The 27,732-nt window shown below is 41.8% G+C and overlaps 3 protein-coding genes across 6 annotated transcripts in view; 1 reads left to right on the top strand and 2 right to left on the bottom strand.

Annotated features, from left to right (window-relative positions):
- Positions 1-323: 323 nt before the first annotated feature.
- dbr1 (debranching RNA lariats 1) lies at positions 324-5,556 on the bottom strand. 2 transcript variants are annotated; one of them, XM_046403101.1, is made up of 9 exons: positions 5,386-5,556; positions 4,524-4,746; positions 4,311-4,435; positions 4,147-4,227; positions 3,986-4,071; positions 3,657-3,881; positions 3,465-3,542; positions 3,226-3,371; positions 324-2,364 (listed from the first exon to the last, which is right to left on the bottom strand). In XM_046403101.1, the coding sequence occupies exons 2-9, from the start codon at positions 4,718-4,720 to the stop codon at positions 1,608-1,610; spliced, it is 1,695 nt and encodes a 564-aa protein (XP_046259057.1). In that variant the 5' UTR covers positions 4,721-4,746; positions 5,386-5,556; the 3' UTR covers positions 324-1,607. The 2 variants fall into 2 exon arrangements, with proteins under 2 accessions (XP_046259057.1, XP_046259058.1); XM_046403102.1 differs by having other exon boundaries at positions 5,510-5,528.
- A 214-nt stretch (positions 5,557-5,770) lies between these two features.
- Positions 5,771-19,551, top strand: armc8 (armadillo repeat containing 8). Of its 3 annotated transcripts, none has more exons than XM_046403098.1 (22): positions 5,771-6,079; positions 7,622-7,698; positions 9,488-9,559; positions 9,796-9,938; positions 10,048-10,145; positions 11,342-11,434; positions 11,533-11,613; positions 11,716-11,791; positions 12,108-12,198; positions 12,290-12,350; positions 12,473-12,673; positions 13,808-13,903; positions 14,008-14,090; positions 14,608-14,689; positions 14,866-14,952; positions 15,095-15,187; positions 15,479-15,628; positions 16,381-16,476; positions 16,762-16,857; positions 16,962-17,086; positions 18,028-18,121; positions 18,202-19,551. In XM_046403098.1, exons 1-21 carry the CDS (start codon positions 6,035-6,037, stop codon positions 18,101-18,103), a joined length of 2,022 nt encoding a protein of 673 aa, XP_046259054.1. In that variant the 5' UTR covers positions 5,771-6,034; the 3' UTR covers positions 18,104-18,121; positions 18,202-19,551. The 3 variants fall into 3 exon arrangements, with proteins under 3 accessions (XP_046259054.1, XP_046259053.1, XP_046259055.1); XM_046403097.1 differs by having other exon boundaries at positions 5,772-6,079; positions 16,962-17,034; XM_046403099.1 differs by lacking the exon at positions 5,771-6,079 and adding an exon at positions 6,101-6,461 and having other exon boundaries at positions 16,962-17,034.
- A 1,435-nt stretch (positions 19,552-20,986) lies between these two features.
- Positions 20,987-27,732, bottom strand: part of kcnh3 (potassium voltage-gated channel, subfamily H (eag-related), member 3) — a 125,276-nt gene continuing 118,530 nt past the window's right edge. The window contains exons 12-15 of the mRNA XM_046404170.1: positions 26,278-26,534; positions 25,810-25,910; positions 25,662-25,714; positions 20,987-24,679 (exon numbers count right to left, since the gene is read on the bottom strand). Of these exons, the coding sequence (XP_046260126.1) occupies positions 23,696-24,679; positions 25,662-25,714; positions 25,810-25,910; positions 26,278-26,534 (1,395 nt within the window). The 3' untranslated portion in view covers positions 20,987-23,695. The remainder of the gene's footprint in view (positions 24,680-25,661; positions 25,715-25,809; positions 25,911-26,277; positions 26,535-27,732) is intronic.

Below are 27,732 nucleotides of genomic sequence, written 5' to 3'. Positions count from 1 at the left end.
AAAGTCCTAAACCCCAGAGAAAGAAGTATTGCTTCAAATACATGACTTGTCAAGATCCTGTTCTGGATAAATTTCTCATGTTTCAGTTATCACAGTGAGTGATGTGTCTAATTGTAAAAACAGGAATTGCGGTAGTCCACTGTTGGCTATACCCAAATGAAATGACTGGCATAAGATAAATGAAAAATACATATATATGATATATTGGGGCTTTTGTCTAGTAAGGAGATGGAGAAAAATCTGAACATCTTGTGTTTAATGTGTCCCTCACCTGTCCCCTGCCCTAAGACTAAGTTGTAGGTGTACATGAAATCACAGTGATCTTAAATGGTTTTACTGCTTTATTTAACCTAATAGGATGCTCTTAAAACACAGCTGTATGGTTGCGGTCCCAAGGATCAGCTGAAGAAAATGAGCAAGTTATTGATGAAAACAGACACACAAAAAAAGGAAAAAAAAAAAAAAACAGAAGTGCCTATTCCTATTTTTCTTTTTCTGTGAATTGTGTTTGGAGCTTTCTTTGAGTATCTGCTTCGTAGGCAAAGTGCAGGAAATCCATTTCCCCGACATCGGCTTGCGCTATGAACCAATAACTTGGCACCCTGTCATTAGGCTATTCTGTATTGGCTCTTTGTAGGGATGTAAAGAGATCCTGTTGAATACACTGTATGTTATATATTGACTTAATTTTTCCGAAAGTGTTTGTTGATTTCAGCAAAGCACACTTGTGAACCTGGAACTGATTGTTTTAAAGGACTCTAATCAATATTATAAATCTGTTCGATTTAAACATATTTTTGGTGTCCAAGAAATTTTTGCTTTATTTTCAGGTTCATGTGCATTGAGGGTGAATTAACCAAAAATGTCAAAATAAGATTTGAACTACAATGTCATTTTCAGTCAGTACAAAGCTAAAATGATTTGTTCCCTCTCCCCTCGGACATCAACAGCTACTTATAAACACTGAACAATATTCACTTATCCATTCTTCAGTGATCACAAGCAGGTTCAATGTTCTGCGCTCTCAAGATAAAGATCACTAAAACAAGACCTCACATGTCATCAGCACCTTGGGTATTCAGTGTTGAATAAAGCTGTGAATGGTGCTATGCTGTTGCTTTTCTTTCACTTGCCTCAGAGAAGTGAAACCACAGGCACCAACGGCAATATTTTATTTGTTCTTTTAAGAGTTTGCCAGGTGGCTGTACAACGCTGCATAACGGCGTTAACTCGTTAAAAAAAAAGGATGTTTTAATGTTCAACCTCATAAATCACTGCAGTTGTCTTGAAATAACCTGTACAAAAAACACTTAACGCAAAAAAGCTGTTTCCTACAACTTTCTTGATTTGATTAAAATATCTAAAAATTATATTTGAACGAGACAACATTTCCAGGGCTGCAGTCCTGTAGAAACTAAATTCAGAAACGTACGCTCTCTTGCCATGTACTTTGGGAGCAAGCTCTGCTTTGTACACTCTATGCCTGTAGCTGTATAAAAAGGCAGACAGTAAATTAATGACACGTTTTTTCAAAACAATTTAAACTAAAAGAGAACTGTACATTGTCACAAACGGTACGGACTTAGTAGTCAGATGCTGCCTGGACTCTAATCCTCACACACTTCATCCTCCACTGTTGTATAGATCACCTGGTTCCTGCGTTTGATTCTGGGAGTTGTGTTTCTACTGCCAGTATCCCCGGTCTCGTTGCTGCTGCGTTTTAGGATACGTACACCTAGGGTGTCGTCCTCATCACCCTCACATTGTCCTTCCCTTTCTGCAGCAGACTGTAACCGGGCTATTTCAGGGGTTGAGTGGGAGGGAGGTGGCAGGTTCATTAGGTGGGACAGACGAGTGGGTGAGACATCAGATTTGGGCTCCGGCAGAACCATCCGGCCAGGGGTGATTGCACCTACACTTACATCAGAGAGCTTATCTCCCTTTGCCTCCTCCTTTCCCTTCTCTCCATCCTGCTCCTCTTCCTCCCACTCATCCTCTATTGTGATCTCATCAGGATTAAATGAACTCGACAATCCTGAGGTTTCACTTGGGTGCTCACTGGGCTCGTCCACATTTCCTAAACCATGTCCATCTTCATCCTCCTCCTCCCCTCCAGTACTGCCCTGAACTCTCCCTGACTCATTACCTCCCTGCCCAGCCTGGGCATAGATGTCTGTGAGGCCTAACATGGCACAGAGCTCAGTCGTCTGAGGGTTGGTGTTACAGCTGGGGGTGGCATGGGGCTGAGGCTTACTGGGGTCATAGGACGGCACAGTCCGGCTAAAGTTCTCTGGAATGGCAAGTTCACCGTTCAAATCCTCCACCACCTGCATCATAGCTGCTTCTGAAGCTGTGAAGTCCCACCTGATGGTTACAGACAGTGCAAATGATAAAAGACAGCATGAACCAAAGCCCAACAAGCTGTATCGGCATGTGTAAATAAACTGCAAGTGTATGAATGTCTGAGGGAATTGAGAGCAGCTGGTGAATTTACTGAACATTCAATCAACTGCGGTTATTTTTACGTTTTTTTAAGCATCAAACCCAAACGAAAATCAATTTCAAGCTAGTAAAGTAAAAGCTTTGCATACAGCATGTACATCGGGGCTGAATGTGTGAACATCTGCAAGGGAAACATAATGAGAAAAAACTCATTTTAAAAACATTTTTTAAATTTAGTTATTGCTTTCTCTGTGGTGTTTCAAGCCTATTTTACTCACCAGGGGCCTCCATACAGAAATGTCCTGTCTCAGATCCTATTTTATCTCTTATTTCAGTTTAGGATGACATGTGACATGACAACATTTACGGTTGGCAGTATTACAGCAACATGTTTCACAACTGCTTACTGCTTACTTAAGTTTCAAAGATAGGGAAAATCCTATGTTTCCTATTTCTAAACTCATGGCTGTGTCCCATCTCAAACCTTAAGAAATTCTGTTGTCCCACTTCACGTCACTGGCATAAGCTAATCATGTCTATGGAGGAGAAGATACATAAGCATCTAAATTTTGCAGAGCAATTACTGCTCCAGCAGCACTATAGTCACAGCTATGTGACTGCAAGTTATGGTCAGCTTTGTCTTTATTTTTCAGTTTGGAAAAAAAAAACAAAAAACTTTGCAAATGCCTGTTCATATCTAGGAGTGATGTTTTTAGTCCTTTTCACATTCAACCGACTGTATTTGTTCTTCCTGTAATTCTATATCTAAATATCTGTGTGTACCGTTCATGCAGGCCATTATTCTCTGGGGGGTTCCAGGGGACTGGGGTGGTCTGCTGCAGACTGTTAGTGGCCTTCAGAATAGCAAGCCACTCTGGATCATACTCAAGACCCTCAGATGAACCCGGTCTCTCTGGAACATCAACAATCTACAGCACAGGTGCACATATCATTGCATGTAATTATCATTCCTACTCTTTAAACTACACTGTATTACATTTCACAAGAAAACCTTCTCTCACCTGTAAGAATTCCCGGTAGGGCAGACATTTATCCAGGGACAGAAATTTGGTGACACGTGGGGCAGCGTTACCTTTGGGCTAAAGACGAGAGACTTGACTGAGTTGTTGTTGTTGTTGTTGTAATACACTGATATAAAATGTATCAACAGATAAACCTGATTGTATTTGTTGCAGAAAAACTGTTACTCTCACCGGATGCTGCATAACAGCGGCAAATTTGACATGAAGATGTGCAGAGAACCAGTAGCTAGGCTGGAGGTGAGCCAGGAGCTCCTCAGCAGCAGGACTTCCCAGGGTGTTGGACTCTACTTCCTGACGTAGAAAGTTCTTCTTTTGTAATAGTTCCCCTGTACTTCCATAGTAGTAGATTCCTCTGGGCCAGTCATGGCTCATGAAAATGTCTATGGGCATCTGGATCTTAGTGGAAATAAACATTTCTTAATCAATATACTGTTTAGATACATAAAAACGGCATCTTCCGAACTTTGTGCAAGAAAACAAGTTGAGTCGATGATATTTACCTGTTTTAATTTGAACACCTCAATATTTCGGATGTGGTAGACACTTCGAAGTGTATCAGGATTGTATGGAGGGAATTCATGGTGACCTTAAAGAGCATATATTTTGTGTAAATGTACAGCATAGTGTATATAGCTTAAAACAACAGTTAAACAGAACTCACCCTTTCTGTAGTCATGTGATTTGAAGATTCCAGATAAGCCACCGATTCTAATCCCTTTGTAGCGAATAACACCAGCATAACCTAGGCAAACATGGTCAAGTCAGGCCTGGGTATTGACAGACAGACAGACAGAATAATGACCTCTACGGTGTACTGGTCCCTACCCAGATAATAAATGTTGGGTGCCACCCAGCCTCCATAAGGCAGCTCCTGCAGGTGGTTGGAAGCTTCATGGTTTCCTCCAATGAAGATGGTCAGGATCGGAGCCACCTTCTCTCCAGAATAATATCTGCAACAAAGATAGTAACATTAATGTTTTAAATGCTCTCATGTCTTGCAATTCTTTTAACATTAACAAGAAAGACCAAAGAACTAACTTGTAAAAAGTCTGCATCAGTCTATACTTGGCTGGTACTGCCATGCACTTCATGTCCCCTTCATTTCGCACTGCTTGGAAGTCTCCACAACAAAGCAGCAGGTCCACTTTTATCCCCTCCTTCTTCTCCAGATAGGCAATCGTCTCGTAGATCTTGTCCAGCTCCCCATGGCAACAGCCTTCTACTGCAATCTTCATGCTGCACAACAGGTAAGCTGCAGATTCTTGAGAAAAAGTACACAGTCTTTGTGTGTGTATTGTATGGCTCGGGCTCCACACTTAACGATTACGAACTTTATAAATAATCTTTCGATGACCTGTAGGGGTCCAAACAAAACTTAGTTCAAAACATTGCTAAAGCTATTCTTTCACTAAAAAATGGGGCATGTCAGGAGAGCAGTGACATGGTTTTAGGTCAGAAGGTTTGACAATTTAATGTCAAGTTTGTACAAGTGGAATACATTGGGACCTGAATTAAAAGACTGCTACAAAAGTGACTCCATGTAGGTTTCACGACACAAAAGCCAGGAAAACGGAATATTGCGTGGAAAGGCAGCGTACCGTGTACATATGAATGAAAATCTTTTTTTCCTTCTACAGTAGCTGCTGCTACTTAGCACTCTACCTAATGTGCATGTCGAAGAGGCCTTTGCAATGTTTTGTCTATTCTTACGTTCAATTACAACGCAGCTAACAACTAACCTGTTAAAAAGGAGTAAAAAAGGTAAAAATGCGATAACAGAAATGTAGCTAGGCTACGTTATTCAACGTTAAATCGTGTTAACGTTAAAACGCCCCGACAGCAAAGAGTGTGTCGTATATCCATCTACCAGAACAAGATTAGACAAAAAATGAGTACTTACGGAGTTGAATGATTAACTGAAGAGTGCGTGTATATGTTGAATAATCCGCAAAGTTACAAACTTGTTCTGAAAGACATGTTTGTGTTATAGGTTTGCACAGACAAGATATGACGAATTTTCCCACCTCGCGTCTACCACTCCGAGCGCCTGCGCATTGCGTCCCAATTTGAGCAAACCACTTTGGATCATTCGCAGTAGATTCCACGAAAATATTTTGTGGCGTGTTATTTTTTTATGTTTGCGCATTGTTTAATATGCTTATATGTAAATTAAAATTTTGCTATATAATCTGCTTTTCTCGTTTATTTTTTTATCCATTACATGGTTCGTATATGCCTGGGTGCCGTGTCGAATCTAAAACAAAGTGACTTCACTACGTCACATTTATAAACAAAATTTACTTAGTTGACAAATCCACTGTCTGAGACCGCTCTCCAAGTTAGCAGTGTTGTTTTTGTAGCGTATCTGCAGCTAGTGATTACACTCGAGCCCATAGAGGAATATAGGTACCTGCTTTAACTATAACGTCAGTGAGAGGTTGTGTTCTTTAGCTGCAGTTACTTTTTTTAAAGCCGCTCACACTTGCTCTGGGGGGCGGAGTGTCTGCAAAGTGCTGCGCCGATTGGGGCGCTCGATCGGGGGAAGAGAGATGGCGTGCTTGTTGGAGGCCCCTCTCCGCATCAGTGTGCTGTCTGTGAGTTTCATAGTCATAGTTTGAAGTATCATTTTAAAATTTACAGTATGCACACTCCAACAGATGCTGGTTAATATACTTTGATCAGTCATATGAAGAAGCTAAGATCAATCAAACTAAGAGGGGTTTATATGCTCTGTTAGCCTGCAAGCTAAGTTAGAGGCTTTGCAACATGTAGCACTATAGCGGTACGTCTACGTAGTTCACAGTAAGAACGGTTTGTACAAAGACTTCGCCCAGATGGGCGGGGACGTGTTGAACGATGTTAAAGGACATCGATTTAGGGGCTCGTTCTTTCCGTCGGTGTGTTACGGAAGGCAAATCAAACGGACGAAGAACCTGTCAGTGTCACTGGGAATGAGTTAGCAGCTAACTGCTAGGAGTGAGAGTGCTGTCACTACTGTTCATTTTGATTTTTGATAGTAAATAAGCATGTATAAAATATTGCGCAGTGTACAGTAGAAGATAAGTTGCAGAAATGATCTTTTTATTCCTACCACTCTATATCCCTCACCATTGTCGGATGCTAATTAACGTTACAATAGCAAACTTGACGTTGTAAAGCTAGCTAACGTGAGGCGCTCTAAATTGCATTAGCTAACCCCTAGCATGCGCTTAAGCTAGCAAGGGTAACATAACTCACCGATTGACTAGTTTAGGACTAAAATAAAGGAAAATTAACTGTGGTACTAGTCGAAGGTATAGCAATTACTGTGTTCCTGCAGTATATTCTAGCAGGTGACAGTAGCTGTCACGTGTGACTTTGCTGAAGTTAACGTTAAATGGGTAGCGAAACGAACATACTCGAGACTGCCATAGTGAAACGCCCCCCGTACTTAAAGTACATGCAGAGAGGAAAGTTTGTGGTGGGCCCTTCAGATATTATGGTAGCTTATCTTTCATTAAGTCGTCTTTACTTTTCCAAAAACACAGCACTGTGGTGTGTGTTGGATATTTACACACAAAACATTTATATCACATTTGTAAATACAGGTTTAAGAATGTGCAGAATGCGCTGAAGAACTCGTTGACGTGTGATTAAAGCTGTTAATGATATAAACAAAGTTTTCTGCTGTCACATGTACCCAGCCTTTATATATAACAGCTTTTGAATGGTCTCGTATGTATCAGTGGACATGACTGCAGGTCTGCAAGCAATTAAGATAAGATAGTCCTTTATTCGTCCTGCACTGGGTAAATTCATAAAAGACCCTCCAATTTAGTGTAAATCACCAAAAATCATTTATTAAAAATTTTGTTTGATGGCTGATTATTCCATGAAGAAATGAAATTGATTATGCTCCCATAAAGTCCAACATGCTCATTCTGTTAGATTGTCTGCTTTAGGTTGATGGTAAATTAATTTTGTCATGTATAAAAGGTCAAATGTGCTGAAAACTGTACAGTATATTTGTTATTTTCTTATGTGTCTGTGTGTGGGTGTGAAAGAGAGAAAGAAAGAAACTGAGCATGAGACCTTTACCGATTCATTGTTTATTTTTGTGAATCATGTCACCCATCTTTCTCTTGTTTATCATGCAGGAAGTCACTGCCACTAGTCGACATTATGTTGACAGACTGTTCGACCCCGACCCACAGAAAGTGCTGCAAGGAGTCATGTAAGTTAATTTAATATTTGTCTATCTAGATAAATAGATACACTATATGGACAAAAGTTCTTGGACCATTACACCAGCAGGGACTTTAATGACATCACATTCTAAATACATAGACATTGAAATGGACTTGATCTCCCCTTTGCATCTATAACAGCTTCCACTCTTCTGTGAAGGCTTTCCACAAGATTCTGGAGAGTTTTCTGTGGGAATTTTTGCTCATTCATGCAGTAGAGCATTTGTGAGGTCAGGCAATGATGTTGGCGCACAGTTTCCGTTCCAGTTCATCCCAAAGGTGTTCGATGGGGTTGAGGTCAGGGCTCTGTGTGGGCCAGTCAAATTCCTCCACACCAAAGTCATTCAACCATGTCTTTATGGACTTTGCTTTGTGCAATGGGGTACAGTCATGCTGGAATAGAAAAGGGCCTTACCCAAACTGTTGCCACAAAGATGGAAGCATAGCGTTGTCCAAAATGTCTTGGTAGGCTGAAGCATCATGGTTTCCCTTTACTGGCAGTAAGGGGCCAAGCCCAACCCCTGACGAACAGCCCCATACCACAACTGAATTCAATAATAAAGAGGTGTGTCCCAATACTTTTGTCGTTGATGTGATGGTCTATCCCAAATTCCAGTTCACTCTTCAGTGTGACTTCGTACACCTCTCTCACTTTCACTCTCACTCAGCTGCAGTGACCTCAATTTTGCCTGTTTCATTGTTATTTTTAACTTCTGAAGAGACTAGCTCTGGTTACGGCTTGCATCGCTCCACCAGCACAGCACCTCACTGAGTTGACTGCCTGCTACAGCTGTACTTTTCCACTAACCTCACTCACCTGCTATTTGATATCTACTGGGGCTCTTCCAGAGCAGAGGAAACACTGTGTGGAAAACAAAATGCAGTGAATACAACGTGCCCATTCTGTGTTCTACAAGAATATATGGTACATCTGCTTGACATAAACCTTCTCTGTTCCTCAGTTTGGAAATGTCAGTCTGACTGACCTCTGTCTGCCTAGTGTCTTTGTAACTTCTCAAAAGATCTAACTCGTGGTTTGTCCCTTGCACAAGACTGCCCCTCGCAATCTTTGAACAGGCTAAGGACTGTTAGCTAAGCTTATATTGTCCAAGGACACTGGGCGAAATGCATCTTGAAAAAAAAAATGTGAAAGTTTTTTATTTTTACATCAAAAGTTCCTTTTTTATCTGACCTGTTGAACAAGTAGAACAACCAGAATGATTTAGATTACATATAGTGTGTTCAGCTCCAGGCTGTTCTGACTGGACCAGTGCACCAGTGTTCAGCTTCCTGCTGGTATGCAGCTTCAGCACCGCCCTGGATACGTCTGATGACTGTGGTGTTGTCCGCGAATTTGAGGAGTTTAACAGCTGGATCCACAGTGGTGCAGTCATTGGTGTAGAGTGATAACAGTAGTGAGAATAGGACACATCCATGGGGAAACCCAGTGCTGATTGTCCATATTCTTGAGGTCACTTCTCCCAGCCTCACATGTTGAGTATGATCTGTCAGGAGCTGGTGATACACTGGCGGATGGTGGGACATGCACCAAGCTGGGACAGTTTGGTGGAGAGGAGACCAAGGACAATAAATGTTAAACGCCAAGCTGAAGTCTACAAACTGCATCCTCGCATAGTTCCCTGGATAGTCAAGGTGTTGCAGGATGTAATGGCCTGTAGTCAGTCAGGCCTATGATGGAGTGTTTCACATTTTTCACAGTTGCCTCAAATAGATTGCTAAAGGTGGTTCTCATTTTGTGTATTTTTCTGACTTCAGTGACATGAAGAATGCTGTCATAGGAAACAACAAGCAGAAGGCCAATCTGATTGTCCTCGGAGCTGTGCCAAGGTATGTCCCCCAACCCACACGCATACACACACACACACACACAGAAAAATGTTGTTCATTCTTCACAAAATGTTATGTACCAAACCTGTCGCAAATTACGAACTGGAATAAAAAATGCAACAGGAATGGCATTGTCTACCCTGCACCCTACAGCTTACTTACTAACTACTTACAGCTTACAGCTTACCGTTTACAGTGTACTTGGTTCAGTGTGTGTGCTCGCTCACTGGTTCCAGGTTACTTTACCTGCTCCAGCAGAGCTCGTCCAGTCTGGAGCTACGGACAGAGTGTTCCGTGGTGCTGGGCAGCCTGGCCATGGGCACAGAGAATAACATCAAGTCCCTGGTGGACTGTCACATCATCCCTGCCCTTCTTCAAGGTTGGTTTAGACACACATTCTCGTGCATGCAAATGCTCACTGCGGAGAACATCATCTTTGGTGTTGCAGAGCCATGGACCTATAAAACGTCTGTGGTTTATGTTCACAGGTCTCCTTTGTCCGGACCTGATCTTCATTGAAGCTTGTCTTCGATGTCTCCGAACGGTCTTCATAAGTCCAGTCACCCCTGTGCAGCTGCTCTATACTGTAGGTTGTCTTGTACCTGTCCTGTCTGCCATATACATGAACCACAGTACAACATAACTTGCCTGATAAGCACACTGCAAAAAGTCAGCTCTCAAAAACAAGACCAAAAGGCAATACAATTTTGGAAATATTTCTTAAAATAAGCAAAATAAGCTGCCAACAGAACAGGAAAATTACTTTATCTGAATTACTTTGTCAGTATGTAGGAAATTAAGCAAATGCTAGTGTCATTTTCCTGAAATAAGGCTATGTATTTAAGAATTATATCTTAAAACCAGGACCAGTATATCTTCAAACAGTTTTAAGCTGGTAATTGTGGTTTCAAGTATTAACTTACTCATCGTAGTTTCAGTAACGACTTATAATACCTTATTAAGATAAGTAAGGACAAATGGCTTGAAAGAAGTGAAGTGCCCCAACAAAAAAATAAAACTACTCGATAAGACAAAATATCTCAGAAATTAAAATCTTCAACTATTAATAAAGAAGTAAATCCAGATGACTGAACATCAATCTTAGAGTTGTCAATAACTAATGAACATTCAACTCAAAATAATAAATAAATAAATATATGTAGAACCGATCACGCTATTTCTGAGCTCATATCCTCTCTCTAAGTCACTAACCCCAGTTAATTTCTATTGTTACTGTACCATTAATTGCAGTAACTACATGTCAGAAATAATTTATTTATACAGTAGCCTCTTGTCAACATAACATACATTTACCTTGTTTTGTTTATAACACTATGCTACAACATAATGAAATATTTAGATCTGACATAACCACAGAGAAATCTGTGTTGTGCGTTCACAGAAAGTTTAAAGCTGCATCAGTTAATTTTTGGTCGAGACTCAGCCGTTCAGTAAATGTGTAAGCTGTGACACCAAAACATTAGCTAAAGGAGACAAAGATGTTCCAGTCTTGGTCATGTAGGGACGACTTTTCATGGTTCAATGATAATATCAGAAATACTGATTTATGCAGATTTCAATGCGTGAAGTGCATGGCCATGTGTTTGTTATGACATCAGAAACAAACTAGTTATTGAGGAGAATATTTATAAGCTGTATTAGCACTGGTGTTGGTGCTTCAGATGATATTAGTTCATTGTACATCTGCTTGTATATGATAGCAAGGACAAGGCCAATTCTAAGTTTTTACGTCTTGAAATACGTTTTTTTTTTTTTTTTTAGGACGCCACTGTGATTCCTCATCTAATGTCTCTACTGAGCCGCTCACAGAGAACCCAGGAGTACATCACACAGATCTTCTCCCACTGTTGTAAGGTATTTGTTGGTGTTTGTTCACATACAAAGACAATGGAGTCAAATACTCTTATAACGAGGCCATGATTCAGTGTTTATTGAATATCTTTTGTCTCCAGACCCCAGAGCACCAAACGGTTCTTTTCAACCACGGCGCCATCCAGAACATTGCCCCTCTGCTTATCTCACCCTCTTACAAGGTATAGGCAATCTCTCTGTGAGCCTGCACATTTATCCAGTTGGTTGATGTTATGTTTCATTTACGGTACTCAGGTAGTTTTGTTTTACTATTGCCTCTGCAGGTCCGGATGCAGGCGCTAAAGTGTTTCTCAGTCCTGGCCTACGAGAACACTCAGGTCTCCATGACACTGGTTAATGGTGAGGAAGCTCCTCTTCTCTTCTCTTCTCTTCTCTTCTCTTCTGTTCTCTTCTGTTCTCTTCTCTTCTCTTCTCTCCTCGTCTCTTCTCTTCTCTTCTCTTCTCTTCTCTTCTCGTCTCTTCTCTTCTCGTCTCGTCTCGTCTCGTCTCGTCTCGTCTCTCCTCTCCTCTCCTCTCCTCTCCTCGTCTCGTCTCGTCTCGTCTCGTCTCGTCTCGTCTCTTCTCTTCTCTTCTCTTCTCTTCTCTTCTCTTCTCGTCTCTTCTCGTCTCTTCTCTTCTCTCTTTTCAATGCCATTTTATCTCTTTTGGTTGCCAGTGCTGGTGGATGGTGAGCTGCTCTCTCAGGTATTTGTCAGAATGATGCAAAGGGATCAACCCGTTGAAATGCAGCTAACAGCAGCCAAATGGTGAGTGACATAAATTCATTCATTCAATAATGTATGCTTAAATTTCCTGTATATTTTTTGGAGTGTGACCCCCCTTGTCATTCTGTCCCAGTCTAACATACATGTGTCGAGCTGGTGCCATCAGGACCGACGACAGCTGCATAGTTCTAAAGGTCAGGCTTCTCTGAGGCCCCTGCAGCTCCACCTCTATTCATCAGCATTACGATTGTGTTATATTTATATTATTACGTCTTTATTTTATGTATGACTATGTGACTTCCTGTTTTGTGTCCAGACCCTGCCATGCCTCGTACGGATGTGCAGTAAAGAGCATTTGCTTGAAGAGAGGGTGGAGGGTGCAGAGACTCTGGCTTACCTGATGGAGCCCGACGTGGAGCTGCAAAGGATTGCAAGCACCACCGACCACCTAGTGGCCATGCTGGCCGACTACTTCAAATACCCAAGCTCTGTGTCTGCCATCACTGACATTAAGAGGGTGGGTCAGTGGGCCTGAGCCGGACCTTTTCATGTGACACTATTTTAAAAGCTGAGTTTCCCTGTTTGTTGAGCCATGCTGGCAGATTACTTAAACGTACCAGGATGCATTGCACGTGAGCTTCTGACGTTCTTGCGCACACGAGCTCGGTGCTGGGTGCTAATCAGTTACACGGGGTTGCCAGGAAAATAAATTCCTGAAGTTTGATCATCTCACACAGTATTACCTTCAGGGCATGTCTATCAAGTAAATTTACTTAAAACAGCAGCACACCCACACATGTTGGTGAGGAGCAGAACTGGTTTCCATACAACAGCAAAGCCACCAAACTGAGCCAGCCTGTCGTGTAAAGTACAAAACTCATCATGTAACAGTTATCTGAATTGCTATTCTTGTTATCTTGTAATTAGCAGTGTACCTATTTTAATTACTGGGGTTGTAAATCACCAGTTTCATCACAATATGATATTCTGTTTATTCTTTGGACAACAATACGATATTTGCTGATTTAATTCAGTGGCCTGCGATCAATATGATATGCCCATTTAACACAATCAGTAATGCAGTAAAGTTTACTTTAAATTGATTTCACTCACACATGTGAGACATGGCTTAAATGAGCTTCTACAGCAACTAATAATACTCTCTAAGCTTTTTACTGAAAAAGAACATATTAAGATTGAACCCCTTTGTAATCGCCAATATTTTGAGTAGCAGTAGTCACTGAAATTGTATTTACATATTTTTTTCCTCACTAACCAAAAATGATTGATTACATTTACATTCATATTGTATTTTAATTATGTAATTCCATTACTCTAAAGTAGTTACTGACCAGTACTCACAATAGCTAGCCACATTAGCCAGGCAGCACTAAGTTTAACAGGCAAACCAACAAAATGAACAGTGGAACAACATAACACTTTGCAAGGACACTTAATCCTTGAGCTTGCACAGTCACTTAGGACATAAACACTGGCTCAGATAAGTACGACTAATTATTTGAGTCAGTCAAAACCCTGTAAAATGTATCATCATCTAATACATCCTCGCAAATTTTGTGAAGACATAAATCCTCTGTCACCTGTTGACATCATGCACCAGTTCACTTTCTGTCCACTGTCTGATTTGCAGCTCGACCATGACCTGAAGCACGCACATGAGCTGAGACAAGCTGCTTTCAAACTTTACGCCTCACTAGGTTCCAACGATGAAGACATTCGCAAAAAGGTGACCTTTTCCTTGTGTGTTTTTTTTGTTTGTTTGTTTATATACATAATTGTGCCTGTACATGTTTATATTCTAATCCGTTCTGGGTGTTTTTTTCTCTTCAGATCACAGAGACAGAGAACATGATGGACAGGATAGTCAGTGGCCTGTCGGAATCCAGCATTAAAGTTCGATTAGCAGCTGTCAGGTAAGGCATTGCCCTGATCTCCCCTCCCACCCTGATGATCACATGGCTTCTTTCTCTCTGGCACATCTGAACCTGCAAATAGTTCCCTTTTCAATTCCCTCTTATCCCTGTACCAGGAACTTAACATTTGTGAAACCAAATTAAGTTCTACAAAATTTGATCAACATTGAATTTCATATTTAACTGTTCTGCAGTGTCTCCCCTCCCAATGACTAAATTACATAAAAAGATGTTAGATAACAGGGTGTGTTGATTTTATCTTTTTTTTGCCATTATTAGTCATTATTATAATTTCTCTATTCAGAATTAACCCTTTCTACTTTTTGGACAATATTTCGATTTAAACGTTATTGAAAGTGATAATTAATCGACTTAATTTAATTAAAATATTTAATTTAGGGTTTTTTTTAACGATAATATTAATCCGGACGATATATCAAACCAAAGCTTAAATTTTCTAAATTACTACTAAATGTAATGCAACTGTGACTTCACTTGTAACTTTTTTCTTGTCCAGGTGTCTTCACAGTCTTTCCCGGTCGGTGCAGCAGCTGAGGACCAGCTTCCATGACCACGCCGTATGGAAGCCCCTCATGAAGGTCAGTGGAGTTTAGAACAAACAAGTTTCAGTGAGTGCATACGGCAAAGCACAGCTCTGTGTGTGTCTTGGTAGGGGAAGACATTGTGTTTGGATGGTACAGCTCTCTGGATGTGTGTGAATGTGGATATTAATAAGAGTGTAACAGCTAAATATGGTGTGTTGTCTTTTACGTAGCTGCTGCAGAACGCCCCAGATGAAGTCCTGGTCATGGCCTCCTCTACACTATGCAATCTACTGCTGGAGTTCTCACCCAGTAAAGAGGTACACACACATTCACACACACACACACACACACACACACACACACACACACACACACATACACACATACATATAATTCCAACACTACAAAGAGGATTGATTTTATTAGTTGAATGCTGAGAGCATTTGCTTCTGTTTGCAGCCCATCCTGGAGTCAGGTGTGATTGAATTACTATGCAGTCTGACCCAGAGTGACAGTCCTGCCCTGAGGGTTAATGGGATCTGGGCCCTGATGGTAAGAACAGGAATTTACACTTTTTACATAAAATCCTGGAAGGTTTCTTGAATCTTTGCTTTCCAGGATTGTAAATGTTTGGATGTAATAAAACATTTGTTTTTCTCTGTCTTTTTCTCTGCACTGCTAAAATTGTGTTGTGTCTAAAGCTGCACGTATAAGGTAGCAGTTAGTTAAAATATGCTGAAGTAGATCAGTTATATATTTTCACACAGTGACTCATACTGTCAGATAATTTCAGTACAAAGTGTGTATGTGTGTGTGTGTGTGTGTGTGTGTGTGTGTCTTAAGAACATGGCGTTCCAGGCAGATCAGAAGGTGAAAGGGGAAATTGTTCGGTGTTTGGGTACAGAACAGTTGTTTCGCCTGCTGTCAGACCCCGACACCAATGTGCTGATGAAGACCCTCGGTTTGCTGCGTAATCTGCTGTCAACACGCCCGGTGAGACACACTCACACAGCATTACTACAACAGAATTTACACAGTTGCTGCCTTGTGTCTGGACAACCCTTTGGAAAAAGTACATGAGCAGTGTTCACTGATCATTGATCCAGGAATATGGGTAACCTGGTAGGTGTGTCCCTAAGGTGGTGTGGTAGAACTCTGTACTAGCTAAAGACACACATCAATCACACGATTTTGATTTGAAATGTATCATTCACTGACTGTCACCTGTGTGTATGAGGGAGGGAATGGGGTTGTGGGCAGATGCTGCAAGGTGACCAATTATGTGATTAAAAAGAAGAAGCCCTAAAATCCACAACCCACAGCTACCACTTTTTGTAAGAGACTTCACAGGAAAACAATGCCAAAGTTAATTATAATAAGTGGACTTACTAGGTCCGGTAGCATTGTTCAAGTCTGTCTCATGAAAAACATTGTAGTCTGTACAAAGAAAGCCCTGCAGGACCCAAGTATCACTCTTTTCAGTGCTCTGATAGATCTGTATGTAGACTGCGTTTGCTGGTTGCTTTTTGACCTTTTCATCACTCTGGGCAGTGATGCCCCTTGGGGATTTTAATGGCATGTTACAGCAAAGCTGTAAGAGTTCCAACCTTGAATGTTCTCTACTGTTTTATATTCTATGTATGTATATATGAATACACATACCCTGGTATATGCTAAACTCTCCAGGAAGCATGCATACTGATACTCTCCTGCTTTCTCTCCACTTGTGATTGTCATGTTGTCAGCACATTGACCAGATCATGAGTTCTCATGGGAAGCAGATCATGCAGGCAGTGACCCTCATCCTGGAGGCTGAGCACAGTATAGAGGTCAAAGAACAGGTGAGCGCACCCCCCTGCTTTAAGCTAAAAATGGTCATCATACAGAATTCATCAAGCAGCTGCCTGAAAAACCCACACTGCAGAGAAGTTTTAACATTCTGCTGGTGTGTTTATAGGCTGTCAGCCTCTGGTCAGTCTTCATTCAGTTAGGCATGTCCAGTTGTGTAGTGGAATCTTTAGCACTGGAAGCACATCTGCAGGCAATTTAGATTTTTTTTTTCTGAATCCCAAAAACCAAATGTACAGGTAACACCTCTGATATAACATATACTTCTTATCTGTCAGACCCTGTGCATCCTAGCCAACATCGCCGATGGTAGTACAGCCAAGGAACTCATTATGACCAATGATGACATGCTCCAGAAGATCAAGTACTACATGGTACTGTACCATACTCAGCCTTGTTCTGTTTATTAGAACACGTTTGTCATTGTATTTTAGAGACCATGAGACATGTGTTTTCAATTTTTCTGTCTTTCCCATAGGGGCATTCAAATGTGAAACTGCAGCTTGCTGCCACCTTCTGCATCTCAAACCTTATCTGGAATGAAGAGGACGGTAAGGGACATGCCACACAGGGTCCAGGTTCAGAGAGAGGAGGGAGAGGGATGTAAGGAAAGCTGAAGATTTGTCATTTCTGATGAAATATTGTTTGAAGGTGTATTCATCACATTACAGCATAGTCACCACAGTGTTTTTGTAACTAACTTGGTTGCTGTATCTTCCTGCTGATATCTCTCCAAGCAAGCCAACTTGTTATTGTGCATCTTTCAGTTCAAGCAGTGGTCAACAGTGACAAGTTTAATAGCTCAGTTGTTTATACATCAGAGGCAAAGTGTCTGCCGAATGCTGTGGTTGTGTAGGAGAACGCTGCAGTTCTGTTTTGCAGTGAAAATTCACAAATGTGATTGTGAGCTAAAGAAACTTGACCTGACTTTTCAATGGAATAGATAGAGTAGATAGTTTTTATTTTTATTTATTTTGGGGTGAACTCTTACTTTGAAGAAATTGAAAAAGCTATGTGGTGCTTTTTTGAACTCTGAACATACCTGTGTAGATTCTCAGTCATCCAGGTCATCTTGCATAGAAAAGCTTGAGTTGGGGAAGCTGAACTACAGTTTAAAGCAACAATGTTCACATCTTGGACAGGGAAGACGGATGGTATGAGAGAGGGGTGAAGAATTTCTCCTCGGGCATAAATAAAGTTCATAAATAGAGTTCTGATTCTGAAGGTAGCCATCTATGTCCACCTGAACCGACCTTCCCTCAACGGGGGTGCGCAAGTCATTCACACCAGGACACATGAGACTCTAACGAGTCACATGTTGGCTGGGCGGATCGGTTATGTAGGTTTAATACCTGGGACTCCTGACCAGTTACTCAGAACTGAGGAAGCCTTTTGGATGATAGGCGACACATCTTCCCTTTAAACTGAAGTCCAGTTGCCCCAACTTAAGCTGAACAATTAACAAAGAACTCAAAGTGAATTTCAGATGTTTATTATAGATAAAAAGAATAAATATTCTCTTCTGCTTTAACATGTGTTAACAGGTTCTCAGGAGCGTCAGGACAAGCTGAGGGAGATGGGTTTTGTGGACGTCCTGCACAAACTCTCCCAGGCCTCTGACCCCAACCTCAGTGACAGGTGGGCTGCTGAACAACCTCATCAGACACTTAATTAACTGAACTGCTGAGCAGGCTGGTCTGATTGTGTTTCTCTGTCAGGGCGAAGACGGCGATGCAGCAATACCTAGCATGACTACAGAGGAGAGAGATCCCCTACTGCCAGCCTAACAATCATCGGGAGGACAGCTAATTCTTTTGTTTCTTGTTTTGTTGCACAAAGACACCTTTTTTGGACCTGTGGCTCACCTCCCACCCACCACCCAAGACCACCACCTCAACCACGCCTCAACGGTTTTGCTCTCTTCAAACCTCATTGTGGAGACTCTGAGAATGTGGTTGTTGGATAATCAGTGGTTAGGAGGGGTTCTCTTTTGATTTTTTTTTTTTTTTTTTTTTCCTTTTGGGACTTTGTGGTTTGTGAGCTTTTTTTTTCTTTTAGGGTGCAGCAGCCTGACAGGAGCGTCACCTTTTGGTCCTTTTGGACTCAAGATAGCGAACATTCTGGTCTCAGAAAACTGGACTGCAGGGTTTGACCTCAAGAGCAAGGCTGCTGCTTCCCAGTTTTATTTTTAAAATTTATAATTAATATTACTGTTAATATTAATGTTTCCTTTAAAGTATCACAAGCAAAGGATGCATTTGCAAAAACACAGACTGCCTATTTTGAAATTTTGGGTGTTTTCTTTTTTGTGGATACATACCTCGTAAATATATAAATATATATAAATATAAACATAAATATATATTTTTGGATTTTTATTTTCCCCTCTGTTTTCACTCATTCTCTCTGAACCATGGTTCTTGGCACAGTTGGGTGAATCCACTGCAGTCTGATTCAAGTATGTGTCTGACTTTGAACATGGTTTGTAGAGCAGAATAAGGAAAAGAAATAGAATTTTTTTTTTCTTCACTTTTGTGGTTCTGCGTGCACTGGAGCCTGTCACTTCTGTCCAATATCCTTATGATCCCAATGGGAAATGTAGTTCCAGAGTGCTTACTCTGACATACCCAGTTACTAATTAACAGGCATGAGTACACAGAACTCCAGAGATGAGAGGACGCAGTTTATCCTCACAGCTCTATTGAGTTGTTATAGAGTTTACTGTTGCTGTTTATGCATTCTCTGCAGTCCCTTCCTCTGTGTGCATTTGTCAGAAGAGGCAAATGAAAGCACGTGGGTTTCTTTCCTTTGTGTTTTAAGAAGCGAGCAAGGACAGAGTAGATGTAAGGAATAAAGGAAGAACAATTTGAGACTGTCCCCTGGAGGATACTGCACCAAGTGCATACGCAGCAGCAGAAATGAAGTGCTACATGGTTTCTTTCCTCTACCATAATTTCTTCTCCCATCAGGATATTTCTAGAGTGTTGTGTCCCTGACATTTCAATCTTTACTTAAACTCTGATAGAATGAATGTTACCATTGAAAATATATGCAGACCTGAAGAAGGATTTATTCTGTGTTGTGTCTTCTTTCTCTTTGGAGGTACATGTATGTATCACCTTTTAAAACCGGTCTGGATTAATGCAGAGGACTTCAGCCTCGGGTGGTGCGGCGGTTAGCGCTGTTGCCTTACAGCACAAGGGTTCCAGGTTTGAATCCTGGTCTGGGCCCTTCTGTGTGGAGTTTGCATGTTCTTCCTGTGCCTGCATGGGCTTTCTCCGGGTACCCCCCCCCCCCCCCCACACACACACACACACACACAAATCCCAAACATGCACATTAGGTGCCAGGGTTAACTGACCCTAGATGTGCATGCGTGGGTGTTTGTCTTTGTGTGTCAGCCCAGCAATTGACCCTGGCAAATAAAATTATATAGAAAATGGATGGATGGACTTCAGTCTCTGCAATCAAATGACGCAAAGGATCAAACCCAGCTTGAGTTTTGTCTGCGCTGTCATTTGTACGAGGATTCTCTCTCGTCCACAATGTCAGTGAGGTGAACTTCCCATTTAGTTTGTCAACTGTTGCCTCACGTTTCACCAGAGTGGCAGAGGTAAAAATAGACATGCAGCAATGTCTGAGAAACCTTTTCTTAACAACACTTAACTGTTGTTTGGAAGATGGCTTCCAATTTTGGAAAACTCTTCTAATGATCTGGATCAAAATTACATATACAAAAATGAAAGAATGGATGGTTTTTAAAACATTTTAAAATGTTATCACTGAATATTCAGCAATTTACTGATGATCAAAGTGCAGTGAAGTGGAAGACTAGAAAATAAAAAAGGAGTCCAAAGGATCCAAATACTATACTATTCAAGTAAAGTACTTACGTAGAGTAGTTGAGTATGTTGTATTTATATTCGATCACTGGTTATCTTGACTGACTAATAATCTCAGTCCCTTGTTATCATCAGTTGTGCATCACTTAATATCGCTTCCTTTTATTTCTAATAAATAATGTATTCATATGGTTCTTACATTTCACAGAAAGAGCAACAAATGTCATTTCTCGGCTACCTGAGCGAAGAAAGGAAAGCTGCAACTTGTGTAACAGTTCAGTGACCTTCTGTGTTTTCAAACGTTCCCTGTATTTCAGAGAACAGGTGCTTACCTCTCGGACCCGAATGCTGCGTCACTACCTGAGGCACAAACTGGGGTTAATGGTTCCTTAGAGCAGCACAGGAGTCTGTGATCTTAGAAAACAACACTTCTTTATTGTTGTACGGTATGTAATCCTGGTAAAGTTATTTTTAATGTAACAGTAGTCTTTAATAAAACACGTCTGAAACCCAACAACAGCCTCCAGTAGGGCAGGCAGTCTGTGGACTCCCATAAACCCTCCACCCTCCACAGCTCCAAAGCAGGCACATTCCTCATGCAAAAAAGAAAGCTGTGACATGCATTTGATTTGTGTCCCCCCTCCCCCTCCCACGCCCACCCCAGAGTAACCCACAGCATCTCAGCTCCACAGGTATGATTTGGAGTTCTGCTCAATGAATCTTTATATTTCAGTTTTTAAAGAGTCGAGGCAGTCCCTCCCCTGCTCCCATTAGAGAAAACAGAAACCAGAAATCTGACTGTCAATGTTACAAGTAACATGTGGTGCCCAAAGCACCTCAGCAAAAGGAAATAAAATGTACAGAAGTCCTGCGACCTCCATAGTGATTCAGCCTTGATGTTGTAGTTTAGGTCAGGCTGTTGTCTCATACCGATGTAAAGCTCAGTGGTTGGCAAAGAGGTTGGAGATGATGAAACTTGTGTGTGAGATATGTGTGTGTGCTACATTAGAACTGGGAAGGTTACACTGTCTGGAGTGCATCAAGTTCTGTAAGGAAACTTTCCTCCCCAGCCTCTTCCTGTACAATCTCCCACCAATATACAATCTTACACCAATATATTTCCCCATTGCTTTTGTGCAGTCTAAATAAATAAATAAATAAGTTACATTTTAGATAAAGGTGCAAGTCTTCTCTGTTGGTGACACTGATGGCTTTCTATGTAAATTTTGAGCTTGCCTGTCATGAACAGGTGAAGGACTAAGGAGAAGTCCATGTCTTTATGTGGAGAAGGCACGAATGGCTGGATGGCTAAAGCTCAGGAGTGACGCGGGAGTTTGCTGTACAATCTTATAAGTTGGTTGTAAACAGTCATGATGGTGATTAACAGTTATATATGGTTACATACAAAAAACAGAAAGTGATAGTTTGTGAATCATTTTGACATACACTCAACTGAAAACAGTACAAAGACAATGTATTTGATGTTTCACCTCATCAACGTCTTTGATTTTTTTAAATGTATGCTTATTCTAAATTTGATGCCACCAATACTTTTCAAGGAAGTTGGGACAGTGGCGATAATGGGAAAGTTGTGTACTGCTCAGAAGAAGCCTGTTTGGAATATTCCACAGGTAACAGGTGATGCTATCCTGAATGGGTTTGAAAGGGGCATCCTTGAAAGGCTTTGTCATTCACAAGCGAGGGGGACAGGTTCACCACTTTGTGAAACACTGTGTGAGAAGATAGTCAACAATCAATCTTGCTGGGTCTCTCTAAAAATCAATTTAAGTTAGCTCTAGACCTGCTCTAATTGGAAAGTGTCATGAGACAACTGTTGTTGTGATTTGGTGCTAGATAAATAAACTGAATTGAACTGAATTAATATCATCAGAAGAATCTGGATAAATCTCTACCTAAGAGGGAAGGCCAAAAGCCAGCAGTGAATGCCAGTCCCAGGTTACTCCAGCAACATAATGCCAAGCCACAGTCTGCAAATGTTACAACAGTGTGGCTTTGTAGTAAAGGAGGGCCTGTATTAAACTGACCTGCCTGCAGTCCAAACCTGTCTCTGAAAAATAAATAAGACAACAGAGACCACAGATGGATGAGCAACCAAGGTTGTATATCCAGTAAGAAATGGAACTCAACAAACAAACTGCTTCAACAATTAGTGTTGCTAAAAGAGAAGCTGATGGAATACGGTGGTAAACATGACAGTCTTCTAACTTTTTTGGAACACGTTGTAGGCAAAGTCAGAATGAGTCTGTTAATTAGTTCATTAATAACTAATAAGAACTTCATTTATTGAGCCGAAATAAATAAAATATCAAAAAGAGCAATTCAAAAAAAGATGAAGGGCAACGTTAAAAGAAATAAATAAAAAATTAACAGGCAGCTCAGATAAAATCAGGATACGTGTTCTGATAACACTGACTCTGTCAGCCTTATTTCCTTGAGCAGGTCATTCCAGAGCCTTGGGGCCCTAATGGCAAAAGCTCTGCCTCCCTTAGTTCTCCAGAAGCTTGAATATTTAATATCTGCTCTTTATACTTAATTACACTGAGTATAGGTCAAAGAGGATTTGCAAATGATTGCATTCTGTTTTCATTTCTATTTTACATAGCACCCAACTTTTTCTTTTTAGACCAGGGGTTGTACAGACTCTGAACTCTGTACAGAAATGGATTTATGTCAACTGAGTGTTTACCCCCACCAGCCCAGAGGCAGATAGTCGCATCTCTTTAAAAATAATCCCACTAATGACGCAAACTGGCTTTCCAGGCAAGGTGACCTGATGTGACTGATTGAAGTGTTTACATTCCCAGTCCCAGTGTGGTGGCTCGGATTATCTGTCTTGGGTAAAGACGTCTTTCCTGCTGAGATATGTAAGTTTGTACCTGCCCTTTATGGAGATATCTATATTGGGTTTTCAAAGCAAAACTGTATGTTCAGTTAGTTAGAAAGAGCTAAATTAGGCTCCAGAGATCAGTGGAGCCAGTTAAAAAGTTGTGCTCCAGGCCTAAGTGTCCGGTCCGGTCCCATTTGCTGCAGGGATCGCCTGATGCTACTGAAGTGTTGAAACTGTAAGACAATTTGTGCTGTTGTAGTTCTGTTGTTGATCAGTGGAGAAAAGGACTCCTTCATACTGTTTTGCTGACACCTGGCGCTGTGTCTTGGCATCCCAAGTGTTTTTGTTTACCTGTCTGTCCTTTTAGCCTTTCCCACCGGACAAATCGCATCCTGTGTGGAAAGTACCAGCTATCTGTTTACGTTCCATCATCCAGCCTTTGGTTTCCCTGATCGGATCTCATTGTACCATTGTTTCCATCTCTTTCATTCTCTGCTACTTTATCATCACGTTTCAAATCACTCATAACACTGGCTCCTCTTCATCAATGAAGCTGATGTGCTCTCTCTCTGTCTTCCCCACCTCCACGTGTTGTCCCCATTCCTGCATCTCCAGCTCCTGGGGATGAGTGATGGGTCTGGCCTCCCTATGGTGCAATCGTGGCTTAGACCAAATTGGAGTCTGGGTATCTCCCTGCATTGTCCTTGCACTAACAAAGTCCAGAGACACTGGCAGGGAGTGGGTGGAGGGATGAAGGGAGACAGTGGGGGATACAAGAGGGACAGAAGGGGAAGACCTCAGCCGAAAATGTCCAGGGGAGGATGTGAGTGATGGGGGAGCAGAGCAGTGGGAAGACGGGGGAGGAGGTGTGTCTTGGGAGGGAGGCGGGGGGAGTAGGCCTCTGCTGGCACAGCTGCCAGGTCGGGAAGGGTGGGGGCCTTGACAGGGGGAAAGGGATGGCGAGGAGCAGAGAGACATGGAGAAGGATAGAGAAGGTGATGGGGTGTGAGAGGCCAAGGGAGGCTGGTCCTGCAGTGAAGGCAACAATATCCCATTACTGGAGGAAGTGTGGAGGCTTTGGAGGACTGGGGAACCCTCAGGAAGTCCTTCCGCGGGTGAGGGAGGGTTTGAGTGGCTGTGGTTCTTGGTGTTTCCCCCTGTGGGTTTGGATGCTGTCTGTGGTGATGCTGCAGAAGGCGAATTAGGCCTTTTTGGTGAATGATGAGTTGGGAGAAGGCATCCTGGCAAATCCACACCCTCTATGTCTCCACTGTCCAACAGCGAATGAGTGTCTGGTCTCTGGAGGGAACAAGACAGGGCAGGGGGTGGCAACACGAGATAGGTGCTTGTTGACAGCTGGCTTGTGCTGCTAGGGGGTGGGGTTAAATTTGGCATCATGGTGGCCAGGGCTGGCGGCGATGCTGTTTGGAGGAGTGGCTTAAGCAGGCGTGTCATTTCCTGCAGCTCTTGACTGAGCTTGGAGACTTGTTCAGAGAGACAGTTCATCTGTATGGCGAAGAGAAACAGAGTAAACATATGTACACACACAGGAGAAAACCAGACAAAGGTCAATCAATGCCAATGCTGTATCGAGTTCCTCACTGCTCAGGAGGATAATGAGATAGGCGGGTGTTACAAAATTATCTGACAAAGTTAATCTTTCCTACAGGAAGATGATGGTAGAAATGTCAGTCAGAGTTGGAGAGAGGAGACTGGAGCTTAGAGAGGAAATGCCAGTTGGCTGTCAGTAGGAATTTATTTCCAAATTCATGGCTGAATATTTATCATCATAAAATAGAGCGAGACTTTTCCTTGAGCAAGATTTGTATTTCTGGTTGAACAAAAACTATTTTACTCCTTAACAAAAAGGTCTCTCTCTCTTTCTATAAGGATCCCTTCTGTAATGCTGTAAGCCATTTGAGGCAACAGTGTCTGCCTGTGAGTGGCAAAGAAACACGGGACATAACTTTAACAGTCAGAGTTGCTCCAAAGGATTACATTGCAGACAATGCAGCAATGCTGTGGCTGCCTGCCGAGATTATCCCCGTAATTCCAAAACTTTTGGTAAGTGTCAATCATTTATACTAAAATATCAAAATATTTGACATCTTTTACAATTAATCCCCTTTAAAACTTGGAGCTGAAATAAAAGTGTGTGATTATACTGGTACACTTGGTGCTATAAACACCAACACCTTGTCGCTGGAGGGAAATCACAGGTGTTGCGTTAATAATAACAATGACAGCATGACAGTAACCCAACAAGCACAATACCAGGACCCCAAAACTGAGCAGCTAAATGGATTTCAACCATCATTAATTAGATTAATACACCTGTGCATTCCTGCTGTGACCTAAAAAATGTCTTCTGTGAAAAAGGCCACAATGACATCTGTTCCGTAGATTATGAAATATTCTGCTGACTAACAGTTAATAAGTAGAAATGTGTAAAAGTCATCACGATCTGGTAACGCTAACATCAACTCACCTCCTCAGTTAGTTTAGACACACTCTGCTTGATCTCTGAGTGCTCCCGGATCCCTACGTGTAAAACAAAAAACATGCATGTATATTAGTCCCCCCCTCAATAAAAAACTACTGTTCTAAGAGAGGCAAAATACTACTCTGTGTGTCACCTGGGTATGGGGAGGGTGGTGCTGCAGGTGACAGGCTGGGACTGAACTCAAACCTCTGCGATGAGGTGGAATTGCTCTCTGTTTCAATGCCATCCACGAATCTATGCAGAAAAAAGGGATTAAAAGTGAGAGAAAGCACACTGGAGAGGAATGTAAATCAGAGGAGTGGACTGACAGAACACATCTATCTGTCTTGGCTCATTCAGACATCAAAACACCTCTGTCAGCAGCTGTTGTTCACACACCATTGCCCAGCGGACCAGGTGTCATTAATCTCTGTGCACACATGGACATGGTAACCTTTTATTGACACACTTCATCCTGCAGTGTGAAAGCATATTCACTTTCCCACAACAGCCAGGCACCATGTGATCCACCAGCAGTGTATCCATGGCAGCCAGATGCGGCGGTGTTAAGTGCTGTTTGTGTTCTCGTTTTCAGTAATCTGTGTGTGTGTGTGTGTGTTACCTTGGGCTGAGTTCGGGCGGAGCACTGCTGAAGCTGACCACGGGTATCTGCAGGGTGGTGGGGCGGGAATGTTCGGAGGGAGCGCGGAACGGTCTGGGCGGCAGGAGGGGGGAGCGCAGGGGCGAGCTGAGCCCCCTGCTGAGACGCAGAGGGGAGCGAGGAGCACGTGACACAGAGTTCTGCTCTTCGTCACCCTCTTCGTCCTCACGGATTGACGGCAGCTTCTTCACCAAACCGCCGTTGCTCTCCCAGTCCACCTGAGAGATGGAGAGAGAGCGATCAGAGTTTTGAATGTAAGCACAGTGAAATGATATGAACCATCACAGCAACAGGGCAGTTACAAAGTGTTTTGTTGCATCAGACTCACTGTTGGGAAAGTGAATGTAATGACATGGTTATACCAGTGGGAGGCAGACAAACACAGGCATTTGTACCTTGCTAACAGCGAACACTGAATGTTTGATGCACTGTACTCACACCACTTCAGTTCAATACATTCACTCTTCTAACAGAGTAGTTAAGGAAGATCACGTGGGCAAATGTTTGGGATTCATTAGTTATAGTATGGATATAGTATGGATTTCTGAGCACCTTTATTTCATAGCTGGAGAGTTTTTTGTGGATTTCCTCAAGTGTAGAGTTGATATTGGACAGATTTTATTCCTGGATGTATAAGTTGGTATTTTCTTCAGTGTTTTCAGATCATCACAAGACAATCTAATATCCCCAATCATGGGACTTTTCTCCATCATGTCATTACTATTATTACTGCAGGTTTTTATACTTTTGCACAGGAACGATCAAAGTGCAGCTGTACTATAAGATCCTGGTGAAAATGAAACAGTGGCCAGTATCACTATGATTTGTTTTTTTATGATTTGTTGAATTGAACGGATTATAAGGAATAAGTAATTTCTCATCCTGAATTAAAAGAGAGAAATTTGGGCAATTAGAGCACAGACAGACATGCAGGCAAACTGTGTGCACTAACTGAAAGAGCCACAGACAAGAGGGGCTGCTAAACTGCACTCCTTTAATCTCTAAAATGCAACAACAATGAGATACATTTCACTCTTAGGCTGCAGACATTAGAAGGAATTACTCATGAAGATGTTCTGCTGTCACCCTTGTGAGATTATGTTGGATAAAAATCAGAAAGAGAAACTCATAGTCACTAGTTAAATTCCAGCCATTTGCGATCTTATGAGTGAATATTGCTTTGCCTCCATCTTTGCCGGACTGCAAAAAGAAGCCTGTCATAGTACATTTAATAGACTGCCGCATCTGACACACACACACACACACACACACACACACTCCCCAGGCAGTCCCACTCGTCCCTGTTACCCATCAGTTATGTCCCTGCTTATGAACTGAATAATTTAGACTGGTTTCAATGTTGATGCTGGGTCACTGAAACTTCTGCAAACGACTCGCTAAACAAAACAGGACTCT

Source organism: Scatophagus argus, chromosome 11 (genome assembly GCF_020382885.2).
Source record: "Scatophagus argus isolate fScaArg1 chromosome 11, fScaArg1.pri, whole genome shotgun sequence".
Lineage (NCBI taxonomy): Eukaryota > Metazoa > Chordata > Actinopteri > Scatophagidae > Scatophagus > Scatophagus argus.
Note: the sequence above shows the minus strand (reverse complement) of the source record. Positions and strands in the feature narration are given on the sequence as shown.